We start from the raw sequence: 19688 nt of genomic DNA on the forward strand, positions 1-19688 counted from the left end.
GCTTCCGCTTTCAGCGCTGCATAGGGTTAATTTTTTCCCTCTCGCATTCTTAATAAATCAGACAGTCAGTCAGCCTCAGTGTTGAATGCGTCTCGGTCCTCAGACAGCTCTCAGATCAGACTCTGACGGTAAGGCCGCAGTTCACGACACCGTAGCGCGCGCTCTCTTCGTGTTGCAATAAAGCTCGCGCATCATCATGCAGTGTTGCATGGGCCTGTACGTGCATTAGTGTGTGTGTGCGTGCGCGCGCGTGCGCGTATGTGTGTTAGTGTGTGTCTTTGTTTTTATCCGTGTGCTGATGCATGTGTCATCATGCTTAACATTACTGTCCCATCACAATCATCATCATCGCCAAAACAGCTATCCTGCACGTGCACCAAACCATGTCAGTGCTGTCTGACTGACTGTAAATGATTAGAGATGATATCAGATGCATCTGATTAAAGATTCATGCATTCTTTCATATCTTGCATCCTCTTCTGGACATCACTTACTGTGTTATAAAGCTGAGAAGGGTTTGTATGACATCATCAGTTTATATTGATTTTCACTTTTCTTGTGTTGTTTTATTTCTGTACATCTTCCCCATGGATGTCATGATATATCATCAATGGCCTATCAGTTGTCACACACCCTGTTAGCTGTTTGTTAAGATGGTATTCCTGTCAACTGGTGTGACACTAACAAGATGTCCATTCATCTACAACAAAAGCAATGATAATCTATTGGGTGTAATTAATAATCACTCAGTTTTTTCTTTGTATTAATTACTGTACAAAAAGGTACCATTGTGACCGCAGTAAGTTGCTAGACATTTGGGATATCACAATATTTTGTGAAGATTTCCACGACTTGACTATCGTGGCCAAAATTCATTCTAAATACAGTCATCAGCGTGAAAGACTAAACAATTGTATTAATTATATTCATTTATAAATAAATATAAACTTGTTTTCTTTCCAAAATTCCAGGTCTGAAAACAATGCATTGTTTTGTTGCTTTTAACAAGTTTGTACCGTTTTCTGCAAATGGAGTAAATACAAAATATAAAACAATATTTGAATTGGGAATTTGGGGGAAATGTTGTCAGAGGTCCACAGAATGAAACAAAAAAGATAATTTTACCTGAGCACCAACCTATAAATAGTCAATTTAAGAAACTGAATATAATTTTGGAATGGTCTCTTCATTTTATTAATAAAACAGGTATTGTCGATGCGACGCAACACAAGACAATAGAACTAGTGATGCAACGATATGTAAATTTTGGCCCATAACCAATAATTCTTTAACATTGGAATGCGATAACTGATATATTGGCCGATATAATGTATCAAAATATTAATATAAAATTCCCTAAGACTGAAACAAAAGGCAAAACGTGAACAACTGCTTTTGTTTGAAAACATTTAGTGTAGAAAACAAGGTAACCATTAGTTCTTTTTTTCCCTGAAAATCATGTACCAAGCCTACTTTACACTACACTAGTTAAAGATTCTTTAACTTTCAAACTTTTCTGTTGCATATTTATTTTTAATAAACAAATTATAGATGTTCTTCCAGAGTAACCCAGAAAAAAAAACTTTAATAGCCACATGTCTAACAGCTCTCCAGACTGAAAGCATTTAGACAGCTCTGTGATTTAAACAATAATCTATTGTTCCTATAATGCTCGGATTCATACTATATCTACATATTGAACCTACATCAACAATGTTCTGATAATAGCAGTAAGTGAATGATCATGACAGAAATACAGTACTCTGTTGTATTTTAACTGTGAGAAGTGTGCAGCTGAAGAAGTTTAACCAGAGGGAATGGTTTTTGATTATCGGCCGATACCGATAACATTAAAAATGACCATTTATCGCCCAATACCGATATGGCCGATAATTTATCGTGCATCCCCAAATAGAACGCATTTAGAACCCATTCAAATTTTACATTTTGTATTCGATCAGATGGTATTTAGATTAGCGAAAATTAGCCTAACCAATTAACAGTTTTATTATTTTGAATAATAAAACTTTAGTACCCACAAATTAACCATACTTTTACAACAGTAAGCTTAGTTTATCCTTGAAATGTATACTTAAACAGTGGTTAAACAAAGGGTAATGTAATCATGTCATATCAAGTCATAATTAATCGAAACCTTGACATAAATTCAACATTTTTTTCGTAATCTAAAATAAACATTTTGCATTTTGTTGTGTTGTATGCCCTCTATACAGTGTAACCATGTTGATAACAGTTATCTTAGTTTAACTGTAGTTACAGTTATGCTGTGTTCACACCAAACGCAAAGCATCGCGTTCCACGCTCTTTATTACTCGCGGGAATAGTTCGTTATTTTCGTGCAAGTAAAGCGAAAAACATCTTGCAACAAGGAGCGTCTTCATGCGTCCAGACATGTCAAACAGTAGGTGTCAATGAGCTCTTTGCACACATTTCTTGCTCGATTAGGAATTTTTTATATTGTGAGGAAGATGCGATTGATGCGCGTTCATGGCCCAATTCGTGTCCTTCACATTGCCCGGCTCGAGTTTGCCTCGTTTCGCGTCATTGCAATGACTTTAATGTAATTTACTCGTTTAATTCGCGTTTGGTGTGAACCCAGCATTACTGTAATAACTTGTGTAAAGAAATATGTAACTGTGGTCTTTTTATAGAATAATGTACTAAATATTAGTACAGTAGCAATAATACATTTCAGGATATGTTTAACAATAACTAGAAAGAAATTTCCATTTATTTACTGAATATTAATTATTTGTGTCAGTAATCCAATCTTTTTGATTGTGTTTAAAGTCCTTTGAGATGGGCTCGAAGCGACGGAGAGCCACTTCTCCGTCCAGCAGTGTGAGCGGAGGAGATTTTGAGGACAGTCAGACCCCGTCCATACCTTCAACCAGCCGAAAGAGGAGAAGAATCACAAACATTCCCACTGTTGACCCTGTGAGTTCAAAACACAGTTACACTACATTTAAATTTAAACATTTGACAGGGGCTTTTATAAAAAAATGAAACGGTGTTTTCTAACAGATTGCTGTGTGTCATGAGCTGTACAACACTATCAGAGACTACAAGGATGATCAGGGTAGAATGCTTTGTGAACTTTTCATAAGAGCACCAAAAAGAAGGTGAGTGGAATAAAACATGATTTTTGTGTTTAGAGAAATTGCTGTTACGTTTTATAAAGAGATGTGAAAAATAGATTCACAAAGTGTTTTATGTGTTTTAACATCATGTTGTTAAACACAAACACACCGATTTTTCTGCAGGAATCAGCCGGATTATTATGATGTGGTGTCTCAACCTATTGACATGATGAAGATCCAGCAAAAGCTGAAGATGGAGGAGTATGATGATGTTGAGCAGCTCACAGCAGACTTTCAGCTCCTTTTCAACAATGCCAAGACGTATTACAAAGTATGTTTTTAAAACAAACACACTTCACTGTAGTGCAGTATGTCCAAAAAATGCCAGATGTGATTCTAAAATGTATCATTATTTTGTATTTCCTGTGGCTGTTATTCTATATTTTGTATGCATATGACAAAATACGTCTATATTTCTTATTTCGGTCTTTTAGATCTGACATTCATAGACATACGCTAACACCAAAAATCTACTTTTTACTAAAATCCTGAAAAATTTTACTTTTTCCTGTGCAGCCGGAGACTCCGGAGTTCAAGGCGGCGTGTAAACTTTGGGATCTGTACATCCGTACCAAAAATGAGTTTGTGCAGCGTGGGGACTATGATGAAGATGATGACGATGGTGAAGATGCACAAGAAAACCCTGCAGGGTCCACCGAGGAGGAGGTCAGACCACAGAGCCCAACCCTCAAATCTCGCAGAATCATTTCAGAAGTCATGGTCATGTGTGGTTTGTGTGTTTTTACAGTCCGTCTCAAGCCTTAAGGAAGTTCTCACGCAGCTTCTGGATGCTGTGCTGACATACACAGAACATGGACGTGTCATCAGTGAACTGTTCCAGAGACTTCCCTCTAAAGTGGTACGTTTACCAATTTTAGATTCAGTTAGATTTGTGAATAGGGCCGATTCTAATATTTAAAGTGCCGAACAATGCGTTGAAGACATATATTTGATCGGTTGATGTGTTCTCTGCGGATCAAACGCATAACCTGTTTTACAGGAACACTTTTACATAAACTCTATTGACTGGACTGTTTATGTGTACATCATAATTATTTGTGTTTTTCTTCATTATCAGCAATATCCAGATTATTATGCTATTATTAAGGAACCAATAGATCTGAAGACCATTGCACAGAGAATACAGGTCATTTTACTCACTTCACATTCTCATGTCCAATACTGCGGTTCATTGGCAATTTACAAGAAAGTTTGTGTCTGCTTTCTTTAGATGGGATACTACAAAAGCGTAAACCATATGGCAAAACACATTGACCTGTTAGCCAAAAATGCCAAATGCTACAATGAACCCGGATCCCAAGTATTTAAAGTAATGTATTTTTGAGACTTGTCATTCATTGAATTTGAAAAATAATGTATTGTTATCATGTCTAAGTCTGGATTGTTAAGAGTGGTGAGTGCAAATGTAAAATCAATTTTCAGGATGCAAACACTATCAAAAAGATCTTTGCACAGAGGAAGATGGAACTTGAACACGCTGAGCCGGTTAAAACCAGCATCAGAATCAGGTGTGTTACTTCTCAAAAATAATGCTGTTTAATGTAATGTATGTCTTCGGAGGTGTATAAAAAGACCTTACATAACAAAGCCTTATGTTTTTATTAAATATGAGCTATTTCTATCTACATACACCGCGCATCCCTGTAAGCGTGTGGCATACTTCTTTTTTTACGCACACGAGAGCGTACACGTACAGCTGAACGCACGGCCTTGCAAAGTATACTGCTTTCGAATCATATGTGTACTCACGGGTTTTGACGCAAGGTCATTACATTTACATTTACGCATTTGGCAGAAGCTTTTATCCAAAGCAACTTACATTTCATTATACATTTCTATATGAGTATGTGCAATCAGTGGGTTCGAACCCTTGACCTTGGTGTTGCTAGCGCCATGCTCAATCCTCTAACCAAGGCTACAGGAAAGATGCATTTAGACATATAGCGATACTTCTCCGGGCCTACAGGGGTCAGGTTTTCTTCTACTACCTTCGATGCTCCCAGGACACGGTTGCCACCTGGTGGTTAAACTAATTACTGCAAGAAATGAAATGCTCACGCAAGACATGTGCATACTTTTTACGCAAGGTGACAAAATTCCGGCTGTGCGTGTACAGTACGCGCAAACTATTCTGATAAAGAAATTTGTGTCATGCACACTGTACACTGTCTCTCATGTATGCGTAAAAAGCAACTATACTTCAGCCTTTACATGGAATTCAACATGTTGTTTCTAAAGTAGCCCTAAATGGACAAACCCGTATCCAAAATCTATTGCCACCTTCTGCAAAGAAGCAAAAACTTAAAAAATTCTTAGTTCTGTGTCAGCCACCGTAGTGCTTCGAAAGGGAGGGGTGGAGTGGAGTGAGCCGTTTGTAGCAGTATGCAACTTCACCACTAGATACCGCACTACTTCATTTAAGAAAACATACACGTTTTTGGTCTGGTGTCATATAATCTGTGTTGATTCATTGACGTTATGCAATTAAAATATGATTTTCATCTGTGTTGGAACACAGGAATAGGAGGTTTGCACAGGGAGATCGTCTCTCTTCTATCACTACAGCTCTACAGTATGGTTCAGAGAGTGAAGAAGACGCCATACTAACTGGTATCTCATGCTGATTTTTATACCATATATGTGCTGATATTATATATGTGTGTTGACTTTTGACTGGCCTTTAATATTCACATGCCTACTGTATAAATGTCTCCCGAAGGCTCGATTCATTATGATGAGGGCGAGTCTGAAGCCGAGAGCATCCACTCCAGCATGGACGTGAGCAATCCCATCTTCCAGCTGTATGAGGCAGTACGGGGCAGCAGGAACAGTCAAGGGCAACTCTTAGCCGAACCCTTTTTTCAGCTGCCCTCCAGGAAAGACTACCCTAACTACTTTCAGCAAATCACCCATCCGATCTCACTCCAACAGATAAGGTATCGCCACAGCAGCTATTACAGACTAACAGGACTTTTATTTTTAAATGTGTCGAAATAGTCAACGCCTAATGTATTATTGGAGTGATGTAGCAATAAACTGAATGATTGAAACCAGGTGGTAACATTATAGCATCAGATGCCTAATAGACACGTTTACTGGTTTTCTGTTTGCATATGAAACCTTTACCTTTCAGATCGTTTTGTTTTTGGATGCATGCATTTCTGAAGAATTTCATCTGCTTTGCAGGAGTAAGATGAGGAATAATGAGTATGATAGTGTGGAACAGATGGAATCAGATCTCAACCTGATGTTTGAGAACGCGAAACGCTACAACGTCCCCAACTCTCAGCTCTACAAGCGTATGCTAAAGCTGCAGCAAATATTCCAGGTGATATGTAAATAATGAATGTTATACTGAAAACATGTTTATTTGTTATACACAACATCAGATGTTTTCTTCACACAGCGCTGTGCAATCCAATGTCCAAGTAGTTCAATCAAAAAATAAATATGCGTGAAATTAATTTATTGCCTATAGTAGGGTTGATCAAACCTAGTCATTCATAGCAATACTATTATCACGATACGAAATAAAAATATAATTTATCGTTCATAGTATTTATTGCGAAATTACGTGCAAGATAGAGATTCCTTTATGTCTGCTCAGATGAAGAGAAGAGAACTGATGAGGAGATATGATGAAGATGGGGACAGCATGCTCTCATCCACTCTTTCTGATGGGGGCACAACCAAACGCAAAAGGTACACAATCACGTCTAATAAGAGTTTATTATAACAACCAGATATTGTTCATCAGACAGGCATCCACAGTACTGTAGTTACCTTCGTGGCTTTTCTGCTGCTCTTTGAACATTTGTGATAGTTGCTGTTGTATAAGGATCAGCCGTATTATCTTCAAGGTCTTGGTTTGATTTACATTCTTAATGCGACAGCTATAAGAAGAACACAAAGAAGAACCGAATGAAGGCTCTATATGCTTCCGTGGCAGAGGCTCGAGAGATGGGAACAGGGCGAAGGCTCTGCGATCTCTTCATGGTCAAACCCTCAAAGAAAGACTACCCAGATTACTACAAGATCATACTGGAGCCAATGGACCTGAGGACCATAGACCACAACATCCGCTCTGACCGGTACCCCAGCGAGGACTCAATGATGGAGAACATGAAGCTGATGTTCCGTAACGCTAGGCACTATAATGAAGAGGGATCACAGGTGAGATCTGAACTGTCAGTGAGAGCATTGTTGACTGCCATTGTTCGGTTAACAACTTTGGTTAGCAGTATGCGACTTCTTTACCTCAAAATAATTAGATTAGGACATAAATATTAGTGTTCAAAACGGCCTCATTATCTTATCCTGATTCATTACGCTAAGCTTAAAATAATGATTTGTGCTTTCCTGTAGCTCAGTGTTTAGAGCATGGCACAAGCAACGCCAAGGTCGTGGGTTTGATCTTAGGGGATTGCACCTAGTAAGACAAAAACATTTTTAGTACAATGCAGTGTAAGTTTTGGATAAAAGCGTCTGCCAAATGCATAATGTGTTAAGGTGTGGGGTGTGATTTTGCAGAGAATGTCATTTTGATGTCATTTGACATAAACATAAGAATTTGAAGTCTCCTGCAATTTTATGTTTCAAACAGAGATGGCGATAGAGAGGCAACAGTTACAAGCTGCAGCTTTAAGATCTGACTTTGTTATTAAACAGATGTTATGAATGCAGAATGCTTAATTTACATTGTTTGAATCTAGGTTTACAATGATGCCAACATTCTGGAGAAGATTTTGAGAGAAAAGCGAAGGGACCTCGGACCCCCGCCTGATGATGATGACATCATTTCACCCAAGATGAAAATTAGTATGTTTCACATGCACACAGATATATGTACATATTGCACTGTTTGGGTAAACTTACACATACTCAGTCGGAAAAGGGTGGCTTGCCCACTTCAGGTAGGTGGAGAGTTCCTGCCTCTAGTGGAGGAGTTCAAGTATCTGGGGGTCTTGTTCACGAGTGAGGGAAGGATGGAACGGGAGATTGACAGACGGATCGGGGCAGCTTCTGCATTAATGCGGTCGCTGTACCGGTCTTTCGTGGTGAAGAAGGAGCTGAGCCAAAGACGAAGCGCTCGATTTACCGGTCAATCTACGTTCCTACTCTCACCTATGGTCATGAGCTGTGGGTCATGACCGAAAGGACAAGATCCCGGATACCGCAGGCCGAAATGAGCTTTCTCCGCAGGGTGGCTGGGCGATCCCTTAGAGATAGGGTGAGAAGCTCAGTCACTCGGGAGGAGCTCAGAGTAGAGCCGCTGTTCCTTCACATCGAGAGGGGACAGTTGAGGTGGCTCGAGCATCTTTTCCGGATGCCCCCTGGACGCCTTCCCAGGGCATGCTGGAGGGACTATATCTCCAGGCTGGCCTGGGAACGCCTCGGTGTCCCCCCGGAGGAGCTGGAGGAAGTGTCTAGGGAGAGGGAAGTCTGGGCATCCCTGCTTAGACTGCTTTCCCCGTGACCCGGCCCCGGGTAAGCGGAAGAAAACGAACGAACGAACGAACGAACATACAGTAGATAAACATTTTAAATAGCCCTGCCCCCAACTCACACAATTGCCTGAAGCAGAAATTAACATTACACCAAGTTCACACTACATGAATTTAGTACGATTTTGGCTTGATCCAGTTTTTGCAGATTTACTAGATAATTGATTCTGGTGAAGTGACAGCCAGTACAAATCATGATATATTTTACTATTATTGAGTCATGTTTCATGTTATTCCAATGTCATTCCAGGAAAGAGCGGCATCTCTCCTAAAAAGTCCAAGTACCTAACGCCTCTGCAGCAGAAACTCAACGAACTTTACGAATCTGTCAAGAACTACACCGACAAGCGTGGCCGTCGTCTCAGCGCCATCTTCCTCCGTCTCCCATCCCGTGCCGAGCTTCCCGACTACTATGTGGCCATCAAGAAACCCATAGACATGGAGAAGATCAAGGGTCACATGCTATCCAACAAATATCAGGATGTTGACGCGCTCGTGGAAGATTTAGTGTTGATGTTCAACAACGCTTGTACTTACAACGAGCCTGAATCTCTCATCTATAAAGACGCATTGGTGCTTCACAAAGTTCTTTTGGAGACCAGGAGAGACCTGGATTGCGCTGAAGACGCCCGTGTTCCGGATGTAGCGAGACTTATTCAGGAACTGGTACGCAATCTTTTTGTGTCCGTGCTTGGTCACCAGGACGATGAGGGGCGTTGCTATAGCGACTCGCTGGCGGAGATTCCTGCCGCCGATCCCAATAATCCAGAGAAGCCGCCATTGAACTTTGAGATCATCAGAGCAAACGTGGATAAAGGACGTTATAGGCGACTAGACGTGTTCCAGGATCACATGTTTGAAGTCTTGGAGAAAGCCAGACGTCTGCATAGGTGATGCTTTGTTTTTAGGAAAAGTATATACTTCACCTGGAGATCTTAAAAGGTTGAAAGATTTGGTTTTACACAACATAACCCCATACGTTCAAGTCTGTTCGTTTTGCTTGGCAGGACGGATTCAGAGATCTTTGAGGATTCTGTGGAGCTCCAGCAGTTCTTCATCCGGATCAGAGATGAGCTGTGCAAGAACGGAGAGATTCTCCTGTCGCCCGCCCTCAGCTACACCACTAAACACCTGCACAGTGATGTGGAGAAGGAGAAGAAAGAGAAGCTGCCCAAAGAGTATGAAGAGGATAAACTCAAGAGAGAGGAGGAAAAGAAAGGTGCCTTACTTTACATTTGATCGGTTTTGTGTTCCCTCTGTATTCCCAAGTGAACTACAGGCACATAACAAAGCCTCCATCTTAACGCTGATTGGTTGTTACTGTAAGACTGACCAGGCAATTGTAATGTTGTATTGATCTGCAGAGGCTGAGAAGAGCGAGGATTCAGCTGGTGGTGGATGGCAGGGAGTCCTTCAGCGTAACTTCAGTCAGGACTGCAGCTTTAAAGATAACATGTACCATGTGGGAGATTATGTGTATGTGGAGCCCACAGAACCTAACCTGCAGCCACACATCGTATGCATAGAGCGCCTCTGGCAGGATGATGCAGGTACTACATTTATGTTTGTCACTGTTTGGGGCATTTTATGTCTTAAGCCCTTGTTATTTTTTCATTCTGATGTAAATTAAGTTGTTTTGGGGTCAAGCCCGAAGGGGCAAAGACCCCTATTGATTCCATTTGTATTCTTCTTTCTTCGCCCTTGCGTCCATGGCGGCATGGTACATTGGAAAGTTATGAAAATTTACACACCGATTGAGGACAGTCTTACACATCACCATGACAAATTTGGAGTCTCTAACTCAAAACTTCTAGTGTCACCATCGGTCCAAAATTTCAATACATCATAACTTTTGAACTGTATGTCCTAGAAAAAAATCATTTGAATCTTCTTTTGTATGTACTCGGTGTGTAGTATCTAGAGACAATGCAAGAGTTATTAAAGGGCCATGTGGCTGTATCTTCATGACCCTTTAGTGTTTTGACACTGGTACAGCTGCTTCATAAAAATCTGGTGACAGCGCCACCTGGTGGTCAAAGGTTATAAGGTATATATTTATTGTGTTCTAAGTAGGGCTGTGCGATATGGACAAAAAAGAATCTTGATTTTTAAATCAATTTGGGGATTTCGATTTGGGATTTCGATTTTCAGTCAAATTTTTTAACACTTTTTTTCTTAACACAAACGAACAGGGAAACTGTAGATTTTATAAATAGATGCAGTGTTTATTAAAACATGTTAAAAAAAGAAGTATAAAAAGCTGTAATATGTCTAGAACAGACATAAGGCAAGTAAAAACCAAGTTAAGCAAAATGTCTATAAAACAGACAATGGGCCAAATAATAAATAAAAGTGTAACAATTAGTCTCTGGAACCAACTTACTAAATAATATGTATCAAAAACATATAAAGTTAATTGTAACAAAATGTCTCTAAAACAGACATAAGGAAAAATAAATGTGTGTGGTTAATCAAACCATCAAAACAAAAAACAGGCTGAAATGTCTCTTGAATAACAAAAACTAGAACAATGGCAGAGACTAGCTGCTTGAAATGTTTAAAGGTTTTTGGCTACGAAAACCAGCATGTCCACCATTTCTGGTTTCACATTCCCTCCTGTGCTAAACACTCTTTCTGATGGTGAGCTTGTTGCTGAAACACAGAGATATTGTTGTGCGAGCCTGCTCAATCTTGGGAAGTTTATCTGGTATAGTTTCCAACCTAGCAGTCTGTTTCTTAACTACTCCACATTCAGTTTTTTTTAAAGAAGATAAAAAAATATTTTATATTTCAAAGTAGTAAGCATCATATATATTCCAATTAATATTAATATTGCATTAATAAATTAAGGCTAAATTTAAACTTACCAATTGCAAGATGGAGTCTGTGTCCAAAGCAATCTTATCCACTTGTATAGAGCGGCAGCCTTCATAATGTTTGATCTGTTATCAGTGGTGATTGACTCCTGCTGAGCCTCAGAATGTCCCCAGGAAGCCAAAGCATCTCTTAAACCCTGAGACAAATTATCTCCAGTGTGGTCATCGGGGAAGTATGACGTTTGCAAGACTTTGGTTTTCATTTCGAAATCATCATTAATAAAGTGCACCGTTAAACTTAAGTAAGGCTCTGATGTTCTGCTTGACCACATGTCGGAAGTAGTCGCGTAGTATTTCACTTGTTTTAACGCATTCCACACTGGCCTTGCATTTGGAATACATTTCAGGGATGGCAACCCTTGAAAAATAACTTCGCGCGTCAGCTGATATCCCTTATCAAGTGCGTGTATCATTTTTTGAAAGCCGGCTTTACTGACAATATTGGCGGGCATCATATCTTTGCATAAATGGTACGTGACGGCGTCGGTTATTTCTTTATGCCTTTTTAAACTTTTTTTGTATGGTGTGCAGCTCGCAAATGCATGTATTATAGATTTTTGTTCACCTAGTTTTTGGGGTGCACTTTTGTTCGTGTCCTGGCTTTTCTTATCCATGCACTGGTCGTAGAGCTCTTTGTGGCGCTGCCTCAAGTGTTGAAATAGATTAGATGTGTTACCATGTTTTGCTCCAACGATGGTTTTGCAGGTCTTGCAAATTACAGTGCTCTGTGATGCATCATCTCTGCTAAATCCAAAATATTCCCATATCACAGATTTCGATTTTCTCTTTGTTATCAATTCGTTAATCTGTTCTTAGCTCATCTTCGCTGTTTCAATACAATCCCCCTGTTCTGATCAACCGTTCGTTCTGTTAAATTCTCGCGGGCTGTGTTGGCACGCTCGCTGCGAGGGATTCTGATTGGTTCGGATAGCATACTGCGAGACGTCAGTGGGCGGGAAAAGAATCGTGTCATCTACGGTTTAGAAATCGCAGATGCTCACATCGAGGTTTTTTAATTTTATTTTTATTTCGATTAATCGCACAGCCCTAGTTCTAAGTGCCTTTCACTGTGTTTTAAAACTTGGTTTTCAAAATCGGATCATCTGACATGTCCAAAATCGTTCCCTTTATGCTGTTGAAAGGTTCCCATTATTGCTGCTTGCAGCTATATTTTGTTGTATATTATTATTCAATTCTTCATTTCAATAGTCTATTTTTTTACATTGTTGCAAAGCAGCTTTTTGTAAAAGAAAATTAGAATTAGAGACAAAACTGTATATAAATAAGAAACATCTATTATTTTACTATAGGAAATTATAAAATACACGGTATTAAGATGATTCGCAAATTTCCTACAAGATTAACACTATTATTTGTATTAATATATTTTTATGCATTTCCAATTTTATATATTGCTAGTTTCTCACTTTCATTTTTGATGCGTATATGAAGGTATTGTTTTAACCATTTCTATAGCATTTTCTTTACAATGCCTTTTAGAAGTAAAACCTTAGAAACATTTTAGATACAAAGAATAATATAACTAAATATTGATTTAGAAATAGGAAAATGATTTAACACAAAGATGTTTTATTATTTAGCAAACAAACAACTGTGAAACAGTAGTTATGTAACATAACTACTTTGTGTTTTTTTTAGGAGAGAAGTGGCTTTATGGCTGCTGGTTCTACAGACCCAATGAAACATTTCACCTGGCCACACGCAAATTTCTGGAAAAGGAAGTTTTCAAAAGCGACTACTACAACAAAATTCCTGTCAGTAAAATTTTGGGGAAATGTGTCGTAATGTTTGTAAAGGTAATGTCAGTCAACATGATAAACAACACATTTTTTGTGTGTTACTATTGTGTTTTAAAACATGCCTGTTTTGTTACATTTCAGGAGTATTTCAAACTTCAGCCAGACAACTTCAGACCCGAAGACATTTTTGTTTGCGAGTCTCGCTACTCTGCAAAGACCAAGTCTTTCAAAAAGATCAAGATGTGGACGATGCCCCTGAGCTCTGTCAAGTTTGTTCCCCGTGAAGTGCCATTACCTGTGGTCCGTGTGGCCTCGATGTTCGCCCCCAAACTGGACAGCGAGAAGCCTCCCGAGGTGCCGGAAGATGGCAAAGCTGCACCTTCTGTTATAGATAAAGTAAACACATTTTTATTTACCTCAAGTTCTTTATGAACCTCAAATGTGTGTAAATGGTGATCTGAACATCACACTGTTTCTATAGGAGAGAGAGGATGTTACCATGGAGATCAGTAATGGAGAACCAGGTTGTCAGTATTATGAGCAGCTCTGCTACAATGACACGTGTTTAAAAGTGGGAGATTGCGTCTACATCCGATCTCATGTGCTCGTGCGCAACCGTGTGGGCAGGCTAGTTGCTGTATTCATATCCAATGTATTTATATTTCTGAATTGCTTCATCAAGTGTCTTCTTATAAACCAGCTGGTTTGTGTTGAAATAGAATTGAAAAGATGTGGGTGCGAGATGGAGCTGCCTATTTTTTCGGGCCCATCTTTATTCACCCGGAGGAGACCGAGCATGAACCCACCAAGATGTTCTATAAGAAAGAAGTTTTTCTCAGCAACCTGGAGGAATCCTGCCCTATGACTTGTATAGGAGGTAAAACTATTTTATATGTGTACATTAAACGTATATGCATACATGTGACATTAATGGCTATTTCTATGGGCTGCTATACACAAGTTGTCCACCATATTGAAACAGTCAAAGCCAGTCAAAAAATATAATTGCTAAACTAACAGAATACACAAAAGATAAAGCGGCAGCGCTATGGTTCCCCGAAACCCCAACCTTTAGAACCTGATCGTGAATGCAAGGACGAACAAGATTGCAAATTAACGGAGGACAATGTTCCGTCTGAAGCTGTGTGTGTGAGTGGCCGCATAGACGCAATTTGAGCCCCGATTCACATTTCGCGTAAAATCCGTGCATATTTGAAATGTAGACGTGTCCAATTTGGGGGCGTCCAAATACATCGGACGTACGTAAATACGTTATCTCCTTCATCAAAGAAGTGAAAATGTGATGTGTCAGCCACCGTAGACCTTCGAAAGAGAGGGGTAAGGAGTGGAGTGAGCCATTGGTAGCAATTCTCAACCTCACCTCTAGATGACGCTTAATTTCAAACACTGAAACACTGAAATTAATATCTAAAATCTATAGATTTTTACTGTGAGTGACTGTGTTCCAACATAGCAGACATGTGGTCATGAGGTCAAATGAATTCTGACTCACTTTTAGAAAACTGACATCACTTAGGGATTAAAAAGACTGGTGAGGCTCAAGCATAAATAGATGCTGTAGTCAGCTACATCCCAACCTCTCTTAACAGTGTTTTTGTTTCCTCAGGGAAGTGCACAGTGTCTTCTTTTAAAGACTTTCTGTCATGCCGGCCGACTGAGATGCCGGAGGAGGACGTACTGCTGTGCGAGAGCCGCTACATTGAGAGCGATAAACAGATGAAGAAGTTCAAAGGGCTGAAGCGTTTCTCTATGTCTGCCAAAGTCGTTGAAGATGAAATCTTCTACTTCAGGTCAGTTGATTCATTTAAGATCTGCGAAAAACACTGCGTTGTGCACTCCATTTTGTAGAACGATAACACATGGACATCACATGTCTTTCAGAAAGCTCATAGTTCCTCAGAAGGAGCCTTCCCCACTGTTGGATAAGAAGATCGAGGAGCTGGAGGCCAAGTTTGCTGATATGACGGACGAAGAGCTGGAGGAGCTGGGTGATGATGATGGAGACGGCTCTGATGGTCACATGCCTCAGCTTCAGACTTCTCTGAGTGGCGACATGGACATGCTGCATTACGCCCCACCACAGGTCTTCTGTTGTGAAATTATTTTCTGTGTCACACACACCCCCATGTCCTTCTGCAGAACACAAAAGAAGAGATTTTGAAGAATGCTGGTAACCAAACAACATTGCGCCCTATTGACTTCCATTATATGAACACATTAATCAAAATATCTTCTTTTGTGTCCAAAAAGTCACATGCAGGTTTTGATCAACATGAGAGTGAATAAATAAACATGACGGAATTAACATATAGTCTCATTTTTTCACAGTCCACGCCGAAGTCAATAAAGGGGCTGTCAAAGAAGGAAGGGGCAAAGAGGAAGATCAACATGAGTGGCTACATCCTCTTCAGCAGCGAGATGAGGGCCGTCATCAAGGCCCAGCACCCTGACTTCTCTTTCGGAGAGCTTAGTCGACTGGTGGGCACAGAGTGGAGAAGCCTGGAGGCCACGAAGAAAGCCGAATATGAAGGTGAAGTTAAACAAGATTTCCCAAATTTGCCTGCAATTCATATGGAAACTGATGCGAGGTCTCCAGATTCTCCTTAAGTCGTTCGTTTTGTCTTCTTCGTCAATCCAGAGCGGGCAGCTAAAGTAGCAGAGCAGCAGGAACGAGAACGGGCGCATCAGCAGAACCCGAGAGCAGGTACCCCAGTAGGGGCACTCATGGGGGTGGTGCCTCCCCCGACCCCTATGGGGATGCTTAGCAACAGCATGACGCCTATGGCAGGTAACCCCTCTCAGGTGTGGTGGACACACAGAGCTGGAAGAAGAAGCCTAACTGCTAGCACGCTCATCATCAACACACTTTTCATCTTCTTGCATCTGTCGTTTACTTCATTTCTTCTGTAGTGTTGACATGTGTTGGTCTCTAGATTCCAGAAATCTGTTATCTGAAGAGATATTGAGTTACTGTTGCATGTACTGTAACTATCATGAAACTTCATGACCTTGTTTCCACTCAATTGTGAATTATTTATAAGAGCCTTATTGACAGTTGAAACGGGGGATATACATTACACTTTATGTGCTGGGTTTCATGACAAATCTGCTAAAATAGTCTAAATATAGCATTGGCGTGCAGTGCATGAGTTAATTCTTCTAGTTCGCTGCATGATATACTGATGCATGTACACGTGTCGCCACCTTCCTCCTCTGTCTTCTAAGGCATGATGGGTAGCTACAGGCCTGTTGGTAACATGATTAACAAGGTCGGCATGCCTCCTCATCCCATGATGGTGCCTGCCTTACCCCTCCACCCTCTGTGGGGTAGGCCTGGTATGCCATATCTGGGTAAGAAACCATTTCACAGGCACATGATCCTTAGCCCCCCACATCATTTGCAGTTGCTTCCTGTCTGCCTCTCTAATCCTTACAAGAGGGGCTACCTGCACCATAGGTTCAGAGGCTCATCTGAGGGACCAGTCTGCCCTGAGTATGACAAAATGAAATGATGACTCTCAAGGTTTAAAACTAACTCAAACTCATTTTAAATTATCAAAAAAAGAGGATATTTGGAAAAATACGAATTGGTCCCCATTGACCTCTATTTAATGGACACAGAAACACTTCTAAAAAATATCTGGTTATCTCAGAAGATAAACAGGAACAGAACACAAGAGATATGAACGTGTTGTGGTACCTCTGTCACAGGTATGAATGGAATGACTCCGGGATCCACAGGAAACACTTACGGGAATCAGGTAAAAAAACAAGGAATCTTCCATTTATTCCTTATATTAAAGTGCCAGAAGTATTGTGTACTGGCAAAAATGTCAGTACTGTGGCAAAAGTGGGAGTCTTGTATTTGTATTAGTTGAATTGATGCCTTGACCACAGAATATGGGAAAAAGAATATACTGACATGATGTTGTTATTCTAAAATAGTCCAAGATGGTATCAAGCAACAAGCATTGAAGAAATGTGATGCAAACAATAAAAATCCCTGTTCTGTTATAACAAATATTAAAGGACTAGTTCACATTCAAATGCTGTCATTATTTACATCATTTTAAACCTGTATGACTTTCTCTCTTCTGCAAAACACAACAGAAGATATTTGGAAGGTGATGGTAACAGGAAAATGTTGATCCCCATTGACTTGCATTGGTGTTGTGTCCATACAATAGGAGTGAATGGGGACCAACAGTTTTCGGTTACCATCACCTTCCAAATATCTTCTGTTGTGTTTTGCAAAAGAAAGAAAATCACCCAGATTTAAAGTGACAACAGGGTGAGTAAATAATGACAGAATTTATATTTTGAAGGAGGAACTATTCCTTTAAGTTGAACCAGGTACGATTGTTATAAAATAGACATTATAACCATTCAGTGGAAACGGCAAAGTGTTTGATAAAATTGCAGTTTATTGTGGTTATAACTTAATGTTCATTTAGCTTCTTAAATGCTCTGGATACAGTTTTGATTTTTAAAGTCATGTTGGTTTTTAAAAAGCACTTGTACATAATTAAGAACAACAATAAAGATGTGATACAAACTTGCAATAATACCATATACCACGATTAAAGCGCTGGCAATTATTGTAATATTACACATTTAATACCATCGCAAGTTCTGAGCTAGTGTTTGTTATTTCTGTAGATGGGCGTGATGAACTCAGGCCAGCAGGCTCCTCCTCCGTACCCGGGTCAGGTTGGGCAGCCAGCTTTCCAGCAACCCTCCACACCCATATTTGTAGCTCCTCCTCCCAAACCCCAGCGTCTCCTACATTCAGAGGCATATCTGAAGTATATCGAAGGTCTGAGTGCCGACTCCACTACTGTGAGCAAATGGGACCAAACACTTTCTGGTGAGTGTAGGAGGATACTTTCTTAACATGTATTGGTGGTCTTCCAATGCAGGTTCCATGACATTTACTGTAATGTATTTGTATGGTAATAGTAAATGTGTATGTCACCCAGTTCGCAGGAAAGATGTGCGTCTCTCAAAAGAGCAGGAGAGCCGTCTCCCCTCTCATTGGCTGAAGAGTAAAGGAGCCCACAAGACTATGGCCGACGCTCTGTGGCGACTGCGGGACCTGATGCTTCGCGACACTATAAACATTCAACAGACATACAACATCTAGAACATTTGAAGCATTCCCTCTCATTCTCACTGCTGAGAAAAAGAGTCATTCTTACAAGTTTAATGTTGTGATGAAATAGCGTTATTTTAGAGTTTTGTAATGCTACGTATAGTCCGTTGGCTTTGTTAGTGTTCATGCCCTTTCATTATTCTTGACAGCACTTTGAATTGTCTGACTTTGTATGTTGGCTATTAAATGTTCTTAGACGGATTTAAACATTTTCATAAAATGATAAACTTTTAAAGTGTTGACCTTAATGTTGGTGCATTGTTATATGTGACAAGTAGATTTGTTATGAAAGAATGTAGTTATGGCCGATTTTGGGTCTTGTCTTGGTTGTTGAGATTGTATCTGGATAAAAACAAGTTTTTTTTCATATTGTTCAAGTTGTACTAGTTAAACGTCGTTTTGGAATGGACACCGTCTGCCTAATGTTTCAATAAACTAACATGGACAATTGGTAACATGTTTTTTGTATGTCTGGCTAAATAACCCTTTCACAACTCCTAGATGGTTACCATTTGTTAATTGTGATGTTCAGCATTATTAATCCTATTAAACAGCCTATCTCAAAGGACAGGGGTTATTATAGGTTTACTTTATTTATGAAAGAATTGTTCAAATGCTTTGAACTTTCACGGAAGAAAGGTGTGATATTATTGGTTTTCCTCTGTATGTGTGGGTTGTTTTGATACTGGGTATGCAGGTGTGTATATATAAATAGTATGTTTTTTGAATGTTGCTTCTAGTGCAGTCTGTGAAAAACAAATTTCCTCCATTTAGGAAAAAAAAGAATGAATCTGAATCTAAAAGCGGAAATGTAGACTATTACCTACAGATCAAAACATTTTTATTATTAGATTATTTCCCTGAAATCTGGAGCTAAATTACAGGGGATGACAAATGAAATGACTTGAATCGAAATGACTTGAATTGCTGATTTATTTGAATTTTGTTAGTACATTTGGTTGACTTCAGCAATGAGAATAAAAATGAGTAAAAAGCACGCTTATCTTTACAAAGTTGACATGCCTTTTCCTCAAGAAGTATTAAAAATATAACTTTTTGTGTATGCCTTTTTGATCTAAATTGATAAGGAGTGATATATAGAGGGTTGAAACGGCATGCTGGTAAATGAAACTCTTATTTTGGGATAGTGCGGAGACTTTCACGTTGAGGTTCATTGTTCGCCATGACAGTGA

The 19688-nt window shown here is 39.7% G+C and overlaps 1 protein-coding gene across 1 annotated transcript; it reads left to right on the forward strand.

Annotated features, from left to right (window-relative positions):
• Positions 1-3: 3 nt before the first annotated feature.
• On the forward strand, positions 4-19223 carry pbrm1 (polybromo 1). Its single transcript, XM_056735403.1, has 30 exons — positions 4-128; positions 2812-2958; positions 3046-3143; positions 3285-3432; positions 3678-3827; positions 3910-4020; positions 4240-4308; positions 4393-4491; positions 4605-4690; positions 5701-5792; positions 5902-6118; positions 6369-6510; positions 6790-6884; positions 7076-7355; positions 7895-8000; positions 8937-9576; positions 9694-9905; positions 10051-10236; positions 13222-13379; positions 13464-13718; positions 13804-13949; positions 14042-14199; positions 14950-15133; positions 15225-15426; positions 15672-15873; positions 15982-16131; positions 16569-16694; positions 17055-17104; positions 18003-18210; positions 18323-19223. Exons 2-30 carry the CDS (start codon positions 2821-2823, stop codon positions 18484-18486), a joined length of 4872 nt encoding a protein of 1623 aa, XP_056591381.1. The 5' UTR covers positions 4-128; positions 2812-2820; the 3' UTR covers positions 18487-19223.
• Positions 19224-19688: the final 465 nt, after the last annotated feature.

The sequence above is a fragment of the Triplophysa dalaica genome, chromosome 21, assembly GCF_015846415.1.
Source record: "Triplophysa dalaica isolate WHDGS20190420 chromosome 21, ASM1584641v1, whole genome shotgun sequence".
Classification (NCBI taxonomy): Eukaryota; Metazoa; Chordata; class Actinopteri; order Cypriniformes; family Nemacheilidae; genus Triplophysa; species Triplophysa dalaica.

Bases quoted from the DNA above. Each gene is read 5' to 3' on its own strand.
- pbrm1 (XM_056735403.1), top strand. From the start codon at position 2,821: ATGGGCTCGAAGCGACGGAGAGCCACTTCTCCGTCCAGCAGTGTGAGC. The intron at 4,021-4,239 runs GTACGTTTACCA...CTTCATTATCAG, and splicing joins AGAGACTTCCCTCTAAAGTG to CAATATCCAGATTATTATGC. The intron at 14,200-14,949 runs GTAAAACTATTT...TTGTTTCCTCAG, and splicing joins CCCTATGACTTGTATAGGAG to GGAAGTGCACAGTGTCTTCT.